Here is a 16718-nt window from a genome sequence, read left to right as displayed (position 1 = left end):
CCGCACCAGAGAGAAACTACACCATTTGGGAAAAGGAACTATTGGCCATAAAGGCAGCCTTTGAAACTTGGAGACATTGGTTAGAAGGGGCCAAATTTCCCATTGAAGTCCATACTGATCATCGGAATCTAGAGCATCTAAGAACTGCCCGCAAGCTAAATCAGAGGCAACAACGCTGGGCTTTATTCTTTGAACGTTTTAACTTCCAAATTCATTATGTAACCCCAGCCCAGACCAAGCAAGCAGATGCTCTGTCACGAAAACCGGAATACGCTGCAGGGCGCAAGGAGACCTTTGAATCTCAGCTGTTACAACCCGAGAACTTTGCCACGCTCACAGTGGGAAACACCAAATCCACTCCCATTGAATCAACTCCCTCTACTCCAGGGCCCCTTTGTGCTCAGGAAATCAGGGCCAGCCAGCAAGTAGATGCCTGGGCACAGGACCAACTTCGCCAAGGACTACATTTTCCCTTTTCGCTTAAGGATGGGCTACTTTGCTATAGAAATCATGTTTACATCCCCCCAGGACCGGGCAGAGAAAAGGCACTTCGTCTGTGTCATGACTGCAAGCCAGCAGGGCATTTCGGACTATTCAAAACTATGCATTTGATCCTAAGAGATTTCTGGTGGCCCAAGATCCGCAAGGATGTGGAAAAATATGTCAACACCTGCCCAGTATGCCAGCGCTCCAAGACAAGAAGGGAGAAGCCCTCAGGGCTTCTGCATCCCCTCCCTACCCCATCCCACCCATGGGAAATAATCTCTGCGGATTTTATCACTGATCTACCACCTTCCTGTGGATTCACCACAATCCTAGTGGTGGTGGACCTTTTCACCAAGTTAGCCCATTTCATTCCCTGTGAAGGCCTTCCCACGGCCAAAGAGACTGCAGATCTATTCCTCCAACATGTTTTCAGATTGCATGGATTGCCCAAGAGTTTGGTCACAGACCGTGGGTCCCAATTCACCTCTCGTTTCTGGAAAGCACTACAAAAACTATTGGGCATAGACTCTCGTTTATCTTCGGCTCATCATCCCCAAACAGATGGGCAAACTGAGCGCACCAATGCCACTTTGGAACAATACCTTCGCTGTTATGTGAACTACCAACAGGACAATTGGGCTTCCCTGTTATCGTTGTCAGAGTTTGCCTACAACAATGGGGTCCAGGCTTCTACTAAAGAAACCCCGTTCTTTGCAAACTACGGCTTCCATCCACGTTTCTTTCCTCCTGTCATTGAAACCTCAGAAGTTCCCGCAGCAGAAGACGGACCTTGCCTTGTTTCCAGGACTCAGCCTTGCTTTGTTTTCCGGATTTTGCCAAGTAATTCCACGGATCTTGTTCTCGCTCCTCGTTCCTTGTTGCCTTGTATCAAGCCTTGTTTCAAGTTATTTCCTAGCCTTGCTCAAGTTCATGGACTAAAGGACCTTGTCATCTCCCCTCACTTTGCCTGGCAAAGTGAGTGTTTCGGTTATTGGATTACAACTTTGGACCTTAATATTTCATATTGGACATTGTTTTCTTGGACTAATTTTGACCTTTCCTGAAAGGTCTACTTCTGGACTATTTCATACACTTGCTTTTATTAACTTTATATATTTCCTTAATAAAGATATTAGATAGATTCTGGCCTCTGTGTATGGTTATTGGTGCTCTGCAGCCTGGGTCGTGACATACGTCGACAAATATATTGTTAATACAACCTGCTGTTGTTTTGCTTTTGTTTATCTGCCTCCCAAAATGGTTAAACAAGAGTACATTGTTAAGTGTGATTTCATAAAATTGTTGCCAAGGTCTCTAGTAGCCATACACCCATCTCATATAGAAACATGTAAACTAAATGAGCATTTGTACTTCATCTGGACATGCACCAGCAGCAGCTACAGTGAGACAAGTGGGGCCAAAGGGAAATAGCAGTGATAATTCAAAAGCTTATCAATGAGGTAGAAGGGAGGGGAACAGCTCGGTGGCACCCAGGGACCCTGCCTCCAACCTACCGCCTAAGACATTCATAACTACAAACTTACAAGATGCAATTTTCCTCAGGTTCAAATAAGTATTCCTTCAAATCCAACATTTCGCAACAACCCGCTTGAATATGACAAAAGGTATCAAGGTGGGTGCAGAATACGTACAAAGGCTGTGTTATTCTTGTTTGTATCTCATGGGGATTTCCTGACTTTCTCTCTCTATTTAGGATGATGATGTGAACATACCTCAGTGACATAAGAGTCCTTGTCATCTGTTTGATATGACTTGTAACTCCGGTCAAGTTCCACGTTGGGATCTACATCGATGATGGTGGTGTTGCTGCTGTTGCTACTGCGGTACAGATCGGCGGGCCTGCTCTCCCCAACATCCCAATCCGGGGTCTCCCTAAAGTCAGACTGCTGCATGCATGGGCAAGTTAATGAGAACAAACCAAAAGAGCAGAAAAGAAAAGAAAAAACAAACAAAACAATGGGTCTCAGGAACAATAAAGAGAGCTACAAGACAACAAAAAGGATGAAGAGGAAGAGGAGCTTCACTACCGTGGCAGAAGACAATGTGGAAAACAAAAGGAGACACAAAATGAGCAGACATGTGGGCTGGATTGTTTAGGGAGGGGAAAAAGAGAAAGAGGGAAAAAATGTGCAAACACCAGTTATGGTGCCATGCAGTGCCAGGGGTGGATTGGGGCTAGTTGGGTTTGAGGACGAGGTCAGGGCATGCATAAAAATAGAACTCTGAAAAATTGGAGTGTGCTTCAGGAGGTTGCAACCCAATTGACTCCCAGAATTCCTCCCCTTCAAAGATGAAGCCTCTGCTAGATCTCAATTCATATCAGGATGCCGGTTTCACCCACATTCTGAATGAGATTCCCCTCCCTGCACAACAGTCATGTCAGAAAGCATGGAAACTACTGGGTATGTGATCAGTTTGGTCAAGATACCAAACACACCATTTGTTTGCGGAGGCAGTCTTCTAGCACCTGTTCATGGGTGCACTCTCTACAGCAGTAAATCTCCAGGGAAGGCAATGGCTTTCCCATGATGCTACAAAGCAGCTGAACTAGGCAAACCAAGACAATGTTTCAAATCAAATCAAAAGCAGAATTTTGCAATCTTCAAAGTTTATGTTTTCAAAGGCACCGGGAACTTTCTCTTTAGGACCACTGTTTTGAAATATTCACTCTAGAATTGGAAAATAGCCAATCCTTCCACATATATCCTTTCAGCCATAAACATTTTTAATTTCTTGCATACACAAATTGCTTGTATGCAATGTAAAGAAATAAACAATGTCTGCTTCCATATCCTTTAGTCAATTTGGAAAGTCTTCATTTGTGTTACACCCAGCATTTGCAGGAATAGTTGTAGTCTGCCTAAAAAGTATTTCTCCTTTTTCTTTTCAGTGGAACAGAGTTCCACTGTTATCAAATATACTACTGTTGTTATCAAATATTAGCTATTAGTATTAGTAGATCTATTGCCTTGTGTGAGCCAAAATCTCATCTTCATATTACAAATATCACCCTTTGCAACCAATTCAGGTTCAAAGTTAACAAGAGATGGAAGAGGTTTTTTTTTTAGATTATAACTCCTAGAATCCCCAAGTCAGCATGATTCCAGGGTTTGTAGTCCAAAAAGTCTAATTTTTCTAAGATGTAGAAAAGATCCATGAAGAAAGCTCTATGAAAGGGTGTTTAACACTTTCTCCCATAATGCAAATCTTTCTCTGACAAAGAGTAAAAAAAACAAAAAACAAAACAGCTGTGGGTAGGATTGACACTGCATTTGAGAACAAATGGTTAAAATAACTCTTTCCTAGAGTACCATTTCTCATCTAGTTTGCAAAACCTTCAAGGATCCTAGCCACAGTATTTACAACCCATAGGAAATCCTAAATCTGATTCATTATCTAATTTTTTGGTGGCAACTCAAACATATATCTAGTTTGGGCCTTATTTATATTTTCACATTAGGACTGAGACTTCAACAGTGTTTTTTTCAGATAGGAAATAAATCTGAATGAACCACAAGTGAAACATCTCCAACATCATCCTACGAAAGAAGCATCTTCAGATTTATCATATTATATCACCTAGTTCACTTAGAAAACTTTTGTGATGAGAAAAGGGAGCATTTCGTGCCAATACTCTCCTACTCTGCACCTGTAAAAATGACTTGGAAAGATCATTGTAAGTTGGCTTCAACAATAAACATGTGAGCACATCTATAAAAGGCAAGTTCCTGTAACATTCCAGTGTTCTATACTACACCTATACTACATCTGTGATTTACCAAGTACTAAATAAATTTTCACCATTAGTTGCAATGTGGTATTTGTTTTTCCAGGCAATTTATCTCCTGACACATGCACACTCCACTAAACCAGAGTCCTATCTTGTCTCTGGCCTCAATTCCATGCAGTGAGCCAGTTGTTAGTTTGTCATTTCACTCTGAAGAGGCAGAAAAGGGAAGTTACATCAACAGGGTCAGGTTCTAGTCTGTTAAAGCAGGAGAAAACAGTATGGCAAATAAAGCAATAATAACTGGGAGAGAATCACTCTTAAGAGTGCAGGGAAACCTTACCTGGATTTCAGAGCCATGCCCTTTCCATAGAGTTTCTTTTGTAGAATCCTGGGAACTGTGGCTTGGTTGAGATTCTTTCTGGTCCTTCATGCAATCTCCAATATAGTCCACCTTCCTCATAAAAGTGTTTAGCTCCTGCTGAAGAACTCCAAGCCTCATCAAAATGGCATTGATCAACTTAGAATCAGTGGTGCTTTCATTATCCATGGCCTCGTTCAGCACTAGCTCTGCACAATCATTGTCCATGCACAGTTTGAGGCTAGAGGTAAAGCCATTGGCATCTGATATGAGGACATCAATGGCTTTGCTGACAAGGGCAGCTTGGTCCCTGATGTCAAGGAGGGTCTCAAAGTCCTTAGACCGGCAAAATCGGATGGGGCTGCTTTCATGGGATTTGCTAAACCCATTGCCAGGCACTCTCTCCTTAGCATCATTCTCTCCTCCAATGGGCATCTCTCTCCAAAGTGAAGTTGGGATGCACTGGGCAGAATCACCTGCCTCAGCATCTGTCTCCAACATGGGACGTGTGGTCTGGCAAGAGGCAAGGTCACAGCGCTGCAGGTTAGAGAGCAGGACGCGGTTTTCATATTGCAACTTTTTCACCTTTCCACTTAGCTCATTGATTTGGACCTTGGCAGTAGCCAGTTCTTCCTGTGAGGTCTCACTGATCACTGAGCAGCTGTCCTCAGATAGAGTAATATCCAAGTCATGGTCTGACTTGTACTTATTGAGCTCATTCATGAGGAGCTTATTCTGGTCCTCTAACTCCATCAGTGAGCGCCTCAGCAGATCTGCCTCCTCCTCTACAAATTGCAAATGCCGCCTGAGTTCACCCACACTGTCCCCAGATTCCCCACAATTTGCCATAGAAAAGGCAAACTGGACATCTTGGCCTAAAAGTTCTTTGTCTCCTTGCCCTTTCATGTCATCCATCTCGGCTCTTAGCCCTCGGTTTTCAACCTCAAGCTCCACTATCCTTCGACTCAAAATGTTTGCTTCTTCTTCTACAAGCTTCAGGTGAACCTTCAGCTCTGCTTCTCGGGAATGTGGGGAATCAGCCAATTCTTCTATGGAGAGAGAGCTTTCCAGGTCCCCATACAAGGAATGATATTTTGTCAGCTCTTCCTTCATACTGTCATTCTCTTTGGCTAACTTTGTCAGCTTCTTGCACATCAGAGCAGACTCCTCCTTTGCAAAATGCAATTGACACTTGAGATCTGCATTGTCCTCCTAGGATCAAGACCAGAAAAATGTTGCAAGCATTACAAAAAATTGAGAACGTACCCTTTGCTTTCAGAGAAAAAAAAAAGAAATGACTGTTAACATCTCATTAAAGTTACAAAGGTTGAAACATGCTAACTATATATTATGTATTGCATTTACATCCACATCACACAGAAAAAACAAGTGCAGGAATCTGCTGCCCATTATTGCTTCCAAGTATTCACTTTATCTGACACAGACCATTATCATCCCGCCTCTTCATCTGAGCAGCTGAAATCTGTTGGGATAGATTTTACAGATAGATTGAGGGAGAAAGACAGAGAGATAAAAATTACAATGAGGGGACTTTAAACACAGTTTATTCCATTTATTTCTTATGCACATTTGAATTTGTTCTGATATTATGTAGCTTTATCCAGGACAGTGTAGGGGGGGGGGAGCATACATGGAAATTGGAAGTAACATACTACTCTGTTTCCCCGAAAATAAGATAGTGTCTTACATTAATGTTTGCTCCCAAAGACGTGCTAGGTCTTATTTTCAGGGGATGTCTTATTTTTCCATGAAGAAGAATTCACATTTATTGTTAAACAAAAAATGAACATTTGTTACATACTGTACAGTAGTTGTCATCACAAACCAGCATAACCAGACAAACTGTGAATCCTATCAAGAATTTCCTATTACTACCATTATTTCCATGTACAACAATCTATGGTACGTACATTTATTGATTCTAAAGCTCAGGTGTTCTGTTCAGCGGACATGCTTCCAAACAAAACTTGGCTAGGTCTTACTTTCAGGGGAGGCCTTACATTTAGCAATTCAGCAAAACCTCTGCTAGGTCTTATTTTCAAGGGATGTCTTATTTTTGGGGAAACAGGGTACTTTGAGGGTGTAAAACTGGAAGACTTCTGACCTTTTGGAAGGGGCCTTTTTGCTTGTAACATTTGCTCCTTAATAAATCCTGAAGAAACCAAGGCTAATTCCAATTTTTTGGAATACGGCTATTAAAATCAACCAGTTAGCATGGCAATAGTCATGATACAGACCAACAAAGCCACCTTTCTAAGCCATGAGAATCAAGACATGAAGAAGAAAGGGAAACGGTTGCTTACAAAAATCTTCAGAGCATGATGGGAAAGCAATAAATCTGCTTTTATAGTTTCAAGTACTTTCCCGCTCATTCCAAAAGAGCTAGAGGAATATGATTAAAACACAATGCTTACTGTTAGATCTGTTCATTTGCTAGCAAAAAATGAGGACAGAGAGGAATGTCTGCTCTTTCTAACTCCTCCCCACCCCCAGCCACTCCAAACTGTAGAGAGACTGTTAGGAAATACTATACACTTTGAAAATATCTTTGCTTAAACTCCCAACGGCACTATGGGGATTTGAATTTTTACTCCTCAAGGAATATTACCTCATAAAAAGTGACCGTTGCTTATAAAATTAGTTCATTTCCTGTTTTCATAGTTCAGTGAGGGACAGAAAATTCTGACAATTCCCATCCCGAGAGGAGAGAAAGCAAACGTTCTCCACCAGGCACTCAGGACCTCCTTTCCAGATGGCCAATACAAGTGAGAGCATTCAGTTGCAACGGCCCTGCCTGATATTGCATCAGCCACAGTTGAAAAAGGCAACTATTATTAACTCTCCAAAATGCCCTACATTGTTGTATTATGCTTTCAAAAATCCACTGCACAGATTCAGGCACAGCATAAAGGGAGAATCAGAAACCCACAATCCTTTCAAAGGGAATAAGACAGGGACTGTTATCCTTCAATGCAAACAAATGGAAAATTCATACTGTCTTAGAATTTTAAGAACAGCCTTGACACTAGGATTCAATGGAAGCCTCCACAGCAAAGCAGCTTAGAGCCCATGATGCTCATGCAGACTGATTTTCAAATGTTCTGCATCTTTCAAACAGTTAGAATTTTAGGAAAACTTCAGACTGAGAAGGAGAAAGAGAGATAAAAATTACAAAGAGATGTCTTCAAGGAAAACTTCATACTGAGAACATAAGGATATGAACATGGGTAGTTCTTTCTGTTCTCAGCTTTATACTTTAATTCTAACTGGGGCATGTGGAAGAAAAGGTAGTATAATATGACAGTGAAGAATCCTTACCAGTACCAAAATATATACTGGGAATCGTGTATATGAATTTGGCCTAGAAACATTTTCTGCAGACTCCTACCACCATGCAGAAAGTATGTATATACTACACCTATGTGAATGAGCATACACTCAACTCAGGGGACTTGTTAGTAGTAGGCATTGGACAAGCTTTGTAAGCAATTGTAAACATTTCTCCAACATGCCTCATGTTGATGAACCCTGAAAAAATAAGGAACTGTCTTATGACTGTGGATTCTAGAATATAAACTGAAACTGCAACCATATTATCCATGGATTGTGTGTGCATGCGTGTGTGTGCCTCCCAATTTATGGCAACCCATTAATTTGAACACTGCCCAAATTTGTACTATTTGTTAAAAAGTAAAAACTTTAGTATTTTATGACCAAGATTCCAAATCCTTCAAAATGAAAAGTAGATTTACAGGGAGAGTTTAAATATAGTATTGTGGGAATCAGCTGCTGAAACCATTAGCCCAGAGCTAACCATCATGGATATAACATCTTGCCTCACACAGAAAATAAGAGAGGTCTTGCAATTTCATGCTAAGATTCTTTTCATTGCAGATAAATGGAGTACAGTAGACCAATATAGATAAACAGGAAGTCTAAGAAATTTCAGGAGCAGCTCTGGGAATTCGGAGGTCAAAACAAACTGATGTAGATCACACTATTCTCCTAGTACCTCTTCTCCTATTGTCGTAAGAAAAAAGCAGGTAATAAACAAATTCAATTCTAACAAGGTAAGCAGACAGTGCCTTCTCAAAATGATTGAATAGATGATTTAGAAAGACTGCTTCAAACGCAGCAAAATTCCTTATGTGGACATGTTTCATGTTCCCAACTAGAATACACTCATGGAATTAAGTGTAGTTGGGACTAGCAATGGCATTGAGGAGCACAAATTAAAGATATAGATATAGATAGAAAGAGGAAAAAATGGAGAGTTAGAAATTTAACAACCCTTCCTAGGCTGTGGAGTCAAGAGGGTACAGACTTGTGGTCATTATCTTTCAGCAACATCTACATTACTAATAACTGGGGTGAGTTACAGGGAGAGATCCACTCCCTTGTTCAAGGAGCTCCATTGGCTGCCGTTTATTTTCCGGTCCCAATTCAAGGTGCAGACCATCACCTATAAAGCCCTAAACGGTTTGGGACCCACCTACCTTCGCGACCGTATCTCCTATCATAAACCTGCCCAATCCCTTCGATTGTCAGGGGAGGCTCTCCTGTCGCCACTGCCTATATCTCAGGCCCGCCTTGTGGGAACAAGGGAGAGGGCCTTCTCTGCTGTGGCCCCCCGACTGTGGAACTCACTGCCCGGTGAGATTAGGCAAGCCCCCACATTAGCAGCCTTTAAGAAAGACCTGAAAACATGGCTCTTCCGTTGTGCCTTTGGAGAGTAATCATTACATACATCCCTTTTGCTGCTCTCCTTCAATATTTGTCCTCCAGATTGCACCGCCACTTTATGACCCTGTCCTCTGTGATTTTTACTCCTACTTCTTTTCTCACCCCGAGTTTTAACCTAGTGTTCATGTGGCCCGCCCTTGGTTTTATTGTTCTTTTGATCTTGTTTAATGTAGTGTATATTTTCTTTTATTGTTGTTTTATTGTTGTTTAATGTGCTATTATTTGTTGTTCTATTATATTTTGTTATATTGCATTGTTCTGGGCATGGCCCATGTAAGCCGCCCCGAGTCCCCGTTGGGGAGATGGTGGCGGGGTATAAATAAAGTTTATTTATTTATTTATATTTATTTATTTACATTACATAAAATTGGAAAATCAAAAAGGATAGGACAAATTCATATATAAAATTCTGAGCTACAACTCCGAGGATTCCCAGACAGGATAAGCCATGACTAGTGGCCATGCTGGCAAGAGAACTTTGGGAGATGTAGTCCAAATAACAGCTTTCCAAAGTTCTACAAAAAGGTTTTTTCAAGAGCCACATCTCTTATGTATGCTGCAAAAATAAAACTCCTGATGCTCCTATCAATTCTGTGAATACATTCTGTGCTACAAAGATGTAGATGTAATTCTCTATTCTGAAAATCTCTGAACAAATTATGAATGATATTAGCAAAGCTACATAATCAAGCCAAAATCAGGAAGGTGCCATCAATTTCACAGAATTACATAATTTCAATTAACTATTGATCAAACAAATGGCTATGTACAGCATATAAGAACACTTTTGGCCTCAGTGCTGACATAAAGGGAAACATAGACTCAGCTTAAAAATTGATAATGCAGTACAATGGATTGGAATTTTTTCCAGTCCTCATTTTAGCCTGTCACCAACCTATTTCCTTTGCACCACTGCTTCTTTCTAATCACACCCCTTGGCATTGTTGTGGAGAAATCTGGTTAATGTATTTCAGATATTCCAGTGCTATTCAGGGTCAATCATTGTGCTGCAGAAAATTTATCCAGTAAAATTCAAATGTCAAACCATATAACATTAAAAGTCTGTTCTTCTATTAATTCAGACAGTAGCTTTCATTTTTTTAAAAAAAGAAATGCACAAAGAACAAACCAAAAATTCAGTGTTGTGTGGTTAAACATTTAATTTCAGTCATTTGCATCACTGGTTCCTCTTTAATTTTTTTAAAACAACAAAACATGTTGATTCATTGGCAAAAGTTGCAACTGGCCAATGTACTTACATGCTGGAATATTTCAAATTGTACAGGCCGGCTGCTTATTGCTACTGAGGGCATAAGGTACTATAGCAAACCTTCCTGCCCAAATATGAAACTAAAGTAGCATGAAGAGCTTGGAAAAGGCACTTTTTTGGACTACAGTTCCTGCAATCTCTTAACCAGCACACCCATGGCCACTCTGGAAACTGTAGCATAAAAAGTATCTTTTCAATGCTCTGATCTATAGAAGGTAAAGAAGGCCAAGCTCTCTGTCCTGTTTGCCTGTAAAAAAACAAAACAAAAACAAACCTCCCTTTATACCCTCTCATCCTATGCATTTGCAGGATGAGGCCACTTCTCTGGTCTTTGTGATGCTACTCTAGAAATAATGACACACACATATCCCACTGGGAACATTTTGTTCATAACCTTCCTACCAGAGGAAATGGGGTTGGCTCCTCATTGCAAGCTGAAGCTAAAACAACCTGCGCAAATCTAGTCAGGGAGATACATTCCAGTTGTTTTCACAGCAAACACAGACATAACTTTCAACTCCTTAGAACTTGAAAGTCCTACTTTACCTACTGGTTCAAATCAACCAACCAACCAATCAGTTAATTCATTTTATTTATTTCCTGTTTTTTCCCTAAAAGTGGGACTAAAGGCAGAAAATATACTCATGGTGTTGCATGCAAGTCAGCTCCATTGGCCCACAAAGGTCACTGCAGCCTCCTCTGATTCACATTCATTCTTCCCGATTCAGATTACAAACTTCTGAGTCTTAATTGCATAGATACTAAGGGTTGAACCTACAGTTATTTTTCTGTCTCACTGACCTGAAGGCCTACCTTCTTGAACTTAAGACTCTGAATGCTGCCCTAAAATTCATGGTTAAGCAACTTGATTTTCATACCAGTAGTGCAGTCTGTAAGCTAAACAAATATTGCCAGTACCCTGCACAAGGTATCTGTGATGGTAAACCTAAATAAGTTGAGTATTCCTTATCCAGAAATCCAAAAACCTCCAAAAACGGAGCCATCCCCTTTCATCTTTGAGGCCACAATGGAAGCACTCTTACTTGATTGTCTCTCATATCCTCAGTCTCTCTCTTTGCCACTGGCTGCCTAGTTTCACATCAGTCTCTCTCCAGCCTTGCATCTCATTCATTCACTACTTGTGTTGTGTGTGAAAATGGGAGACAGATTTGAGGATCTGTGAAATTGAACAAGCAGGAGCATCACAGCTGCCACATCAAAGGTGAAAGTGAGCAGTTAGTGGATAAACAAGAGACTGAGGATCTGTGAGACTGAATGAGCATGAGTGCTTTAATTGTCCTCTCAAAGGCAGAAGCGGACAACTGCCAAAAAGTGTTAACTTCCTGCCATTTTATAGATTCCTAGCCTCTTTCCAGCCTCGTGTCTCATACATATCAAGCAAATAAAAGAGACTCGAGTTTGGAGAGGCATGATTCTGGAGAGAGATGCAAGCACACACTCAATGTGTAATGAAATGGCATATGTGCAAGGCCAGGTGTGTCAACAAGTTCCACATACAGGTACCTGGGTGGATGGCTTTTTGTCTGCCTTCCCAAGGGAACGTGATCCTCTTTTCTTCAAAGAATTCTGAAACCAAAGAGAAAAAGGATTAATGCAACATGACTGCTGGTTACCACCATCACCACTATCATTAATACTATTATTATGAACATCCGTTTCAAAATAACTGAGAAGGAAGGCAAAGAATGAAGGAAAACAGCAAAGGTATGATCAGAAAGATGAAACAGACTGATGATCCAGAACATGGTGTCTCAAAAACGATCACCCACCATTTACATCACAATGGATCTTAATTAAAATCTAGTTTGAGGATGGGGCAGCATTCAGGGTAGGCAAATATATTATTACTGCACACTCGTGCCAAAGGTGTAGGAAAAGCATAATTTGTGTAATAAGAACATAAGCTGTATTGTGTGAATAAAAAAATAAATATTTCCAAGTAAATAAAATCTTGAAGTCAAACAAACAGATCTAATTAGCATAGGATCTACAGACAAGGAGTAAAGGAACTCCATCACCATATATACAAAAAGACAGAGATAACAGGAGTTAGGGGAGAAATATGATGCCACATAATAGAGGCTAGAATTTCTTTGTAGCAAGTCAGATTGCTTTATGGCTGCTTGGCCATACAGGCACAGCCTAAAGGTTCACATTTTAAGGATGAGCTCTCAACCTAGAGAAAAGCATAACTCAGTGCAAGGCCCCATAAAAGAGATTACATCTTAATCACTTCAGCAGCACCTTTACAAATGAACCATCTTTGTAAGGCAGACAAAGGCAGAGCATTATTTCATACAAGCAGACAATCACACCCTCATCTTTCCAAGTCACTGGGTTCCCCATAATGATTAGGGTCTCCTCTTCCCTAACTATTTGTGCACTAATATGATGGTTTGAAAGAACATCTCGACTCTTGTAGCAGAATCTTGTTAGTCGCTTATGTAAGTGTATGTTTCTCTTTGGAGGGGATCACAGCTATGTTCTCTTGTCCTTTTAGTCTCATCTAAAACCTCTTCTTACACAGCTGTCAAGCCAAGCCCCAAGAAGGACTACTCTGGCTACCCCTTACTTACAGGGGTGCAGTTGCTAAAGTTTGTCATTCCATCACAAGAGAGGGCGCCTCTTTTCTGTTTGGAGTTAAGAACAGAAATCTTATCTAAATGACCTATTCCAAGAGCAACATGAAACAAGGGGGTTATTTCTTCTCACTGAGGCATGAAGAGAATATAAGGCCTTTTCTCCTCTAGCAAGAAGATGGATGTAAAGTAGACCTGGGTGTGAGCTCTGACTTTATGGAAACTGAGAAGAGAAGGAAGAAGCTAAGTAAATACAGAGACCCTTTGAAGACTCTCTGCAAGTTGCAGCAAGAAATAAATTAGCCCATGAAAAGTGTAGCAAAATGCTGCTTTAATAACTAAGGGCCCCTCCACACAGCCATATAAGCCAGAATATCAAGGCAGAAAATCCCACAATATCTGTCTTGAATTGTGTTATTTGAGTTCACGCTGCCATATATTCCAGTTCTAAGTAGAAATTTTATTCAGCTATGTGGAAGAGGCCTAAGCTGGAGATTTACACAGTCCTCTCCTCTTGCCTGGGGTTGAACCTAACAAAACTCCTAGCTGAAGAGGACACACAAAAACTAAAGACAAAAATCCAGGCACCAAAATCTGGCAACCCAACTCAAGAGGTTAGGAAGGAGAAGGGACATAATTCAGAGGGAGTGTTGTAGCTCACCCAAGCTAGTGGAGGAAGAGACATGAGGTTGCCCTTTTGAGATAGACTACACCAGCCTTTTCCTCTCTCTGAGACCAGTTGTTTTTTCTCTTCTGAAATATCTCCCCATTCCATTGAAAAAGGCGAGCAGCAGTAGTGGTCCCTTGTGCAGCCTTAACAATTAAAAGAGCATGTGTAGGTGAAGCCTTATTCTACACTTGCTTGATGTGAGGTCTCATCCCAGGAGTATTAAAGATGAAAAAGCAAATCAACTGCATACCCATAAAAAGTGCCACTCCTTTCTTATGCAGCATGTGCAATCAAATGCATAATCCATTTCTTGGCTCAAGAAAATTAAGATTTAAATGGAAATTGGGCTCACTAACAATTAAAAGAGACTGTTTCTGCCATTGCTTCTCCCATAAATTAAAATAAAAAAGGAATGGCTGTTTAAAAGAGAACAAGAGAACATCTCCAGAAAACCTTGGTCCCAGCTATTACTCAAAATCTAGTCCTTGCATTCTACTACTGTTTCCTACCCAGAGTTAGAGTGCTCTACTTTATATTGCCCTCTATCCCTAATTTTCCCATCTGACATTTGCACTTTATCCATCATCCCTTTCCTCGCAACTGATTTACAGTAGCCCGCCTACCCGAGCCCAGAAACTGTTTACTATTCCAAGTCACTGGTTGTTGTTTGATAGCTGTTTTATACTGTCATATTGTTGTTAGTTTTATATTGTTTTATGATGCTGTTTATAAATTTAAATGTTGTTACATTTTAACTATGTTGATTAGGCTTCTCCCCATGTAAGCTGCCCCGAGTCCCTTCAGAGAGATGGAGGCGCGACTCAGACCATATGGACTCTGACCCATTGGCTCAGGTTTGGGAGAATTCATGTGGCCTCCAATGGAGCTATTCCAAAGAAGAAATTGTCTGTGGTCAATATAAACACAATAAATTGTCTGTGGTCAATATAACAATCACCCTTCCATTCTTAAAATCTTGTTCATCTTTCTGCCAGTCTTAGGCCTCATCTACACTGTCATATAATGCAGTTTAACTTCACTGAACTGCATTAAGAATCCACACTGCCATGGAAATGCATTAAAGTGCATTATGAAACTGCATTATGTGGCAATGTAGATGAGGCCTTCGTTACAGAGAAATGATCAGCCAACCTAGTTCAGAGGATGCCACATTTGTCCTGAAAGCATTTACTGAGCAGAAATAAGTACACTGCTCTCTCCAAGTCTCATTCCTGACCAGCATGTCTAAGACAACAAGTCCCTAAGTGTGTTGTAATGCTGACTAGTTCAATTCATCTGATGAACTCAGATGATTCTATCATCGGGTAAAGCAAAAGCCTTTACTAGGCTTTATTTCTGGGGCTTGTGAAAGCTTTGTTTCTCCTCCCCCAATTTATCCCCCCTTCCTCCACCTCTCTGCTGCATGAGATTTGGAAAACAGCCAGCTGCTATTAAAAAGCTCCCTATAATGAAGCACTGAAAGGGGAGTCTGTCTTCCCCACCAACACTCCCACAAAGTGGTTAGTAAACCGAGCAGAGAGATACACATCAATAACTCGTAACACGGGTCAGACCAATGCCCCTTGGATGTTGTTCTTTCCATATAAACTAAGCCAAAAACATTCACAAGCTGGTGCTAGAGCATCATAGCCAAGAAATGCAGCTGTGAAATGTGAGCCTGGCGCCTGTGCCAAGGCTCAGAGAGATCCAGGCCACTCCTATTAAGGACAAACCTTATTCTTCAAAAGCCACAGCTTCTCGTAGCAACTTGGCACACCCCAGGCAGCAAGCAAGCAGGCTATATTCTGACAGAGGGTTATGATATGGAACATAAATGGGGTTGCTTGTTCCCAGCTCCAGCAGAAATCCTACACATTTGCACTGCAGCAGTAAATGATCCCTGGTATGGTAGGGCTGGCCAGTCATTTCATCTCTCTTCACCATTGAAGCCAAAAAAAGAACATCAGCAACACTACACACATCAAGCAGCCCTGAAGTGGTGCCATTGTATAAATATGGTGGAAGCTTAGTGTGCTGGATGTATTAGGGGGGGAGGTGAGGAAGCTTTCTTCAACAGCACAGAATGTGCTATAGTGCTTTAGTACTTCCAGCTAACAAGATTATTGCAACTCTTTCTGGCAGTCCCATCAGGGCTATGAATATTCTATCATTGCAAAAGAAGCAGAAACTGAGCAGCATCCAAAGCAATCCACTGAAGAAATGGCACACATGCTTCAAGATGCTCAAAATTTGTTGTTTTATTAGTTTAAAAAATTGCAGCATAAGGGTGAAATCATATCATGGAAGCATAGATTCTAGCAACCTAAGAATCCCAAAGCTGTCACCCTAACAGATGGGCTAGGGAAAGCGTTATCCTAAATGTTGATGGACTGCAAATCCTAACACTCCCAGATGTCAAAGCTAATGGTGAAGGGTGCTAGGAACTAAATTCTAATAAAACTTGAATAGCAACAAATTCCTGTCAAATTCACTCTAAGGATGTAGAATTTGTGGGTTTGCCAATAGGGCGGGATAGAAATAAAGTTTTACTTACAAGAGCACAAAGCATTTCTAATAGTCAGGAATCAGATCTTTGGTGCTCTGCAAATCTCAGTTCTGTCATCCACCCATAGCTCTCTGAACCATGAAAATCAGGTGATCATATAACATGAAGGTATGAAGAAAACAAAACAGGTTGCAGAACCGAAGCTTTCCTTCCAGAACAGCTTTGATTTTTGATGTTTGAGTATGTCAGAAGGGGAAATAAATTAGATGTTCCATCCAGCAACATGCATCAACAGTGATGCCAGGCAACATAC

General features: G+C 40.9%; 1 protein-coding gene across 2 annotated transcripts in view; it reads right to left on the bottom strand.

Annotated features, from left to right (window-relative positions):
* Nucleotides 1-16718, bottom strand: part of mtcl2 (microtubule crosslinking factor 2) — a 107985-nt gene that overhangs the window by 34264 nt on the left and 57003 nt on the right. Inside the window, exons 4-6 of one of the 2 annotated variants that reach the window (XM_062978782.1) lie at nucleotides 12154-12216; nucleotides 4578-5807; nucleotides 2220-2393 (exon numbers count right to left, since the gene is read on the bottom strand). In XM_062978782.1, the coding sequence (XP_062834852.1) occupies nucleotides 2220-2393; nucleotides 4578-5807; nucleotides 12154-12216 (1467 nt within the window). The remainder of the gene's footprint in view (nucleotides 1-2219; nucleotides 2394-4577; nucleotides 5808-12153; nucleotides 12217-16718) is intronic. The other variant, XM_062978783.1, reaches the window with a different exon arrangement.

The sequence above is a fragment of the Anolis carolinensis genome, chromosome 4 (genome assembly GCF_035594765.1).
Source record: "Anolis carolinensis isolate JA03-04 chromosome 4, rAnoCar3.1.pri, whole genome shotgun sequence".
Classification (NCBI taxonomy): domain Eukaryota; kingdom Metazoa; phylum Chordata; class Lepidosauria; order Squamata; family Dactyloidae; genus Anolis; species Anolis carolinensis.
Note: the sequence above shows the minus strand (reverse complement) of the source record. Positions and strands in the feature narration are given on the sequence as shown.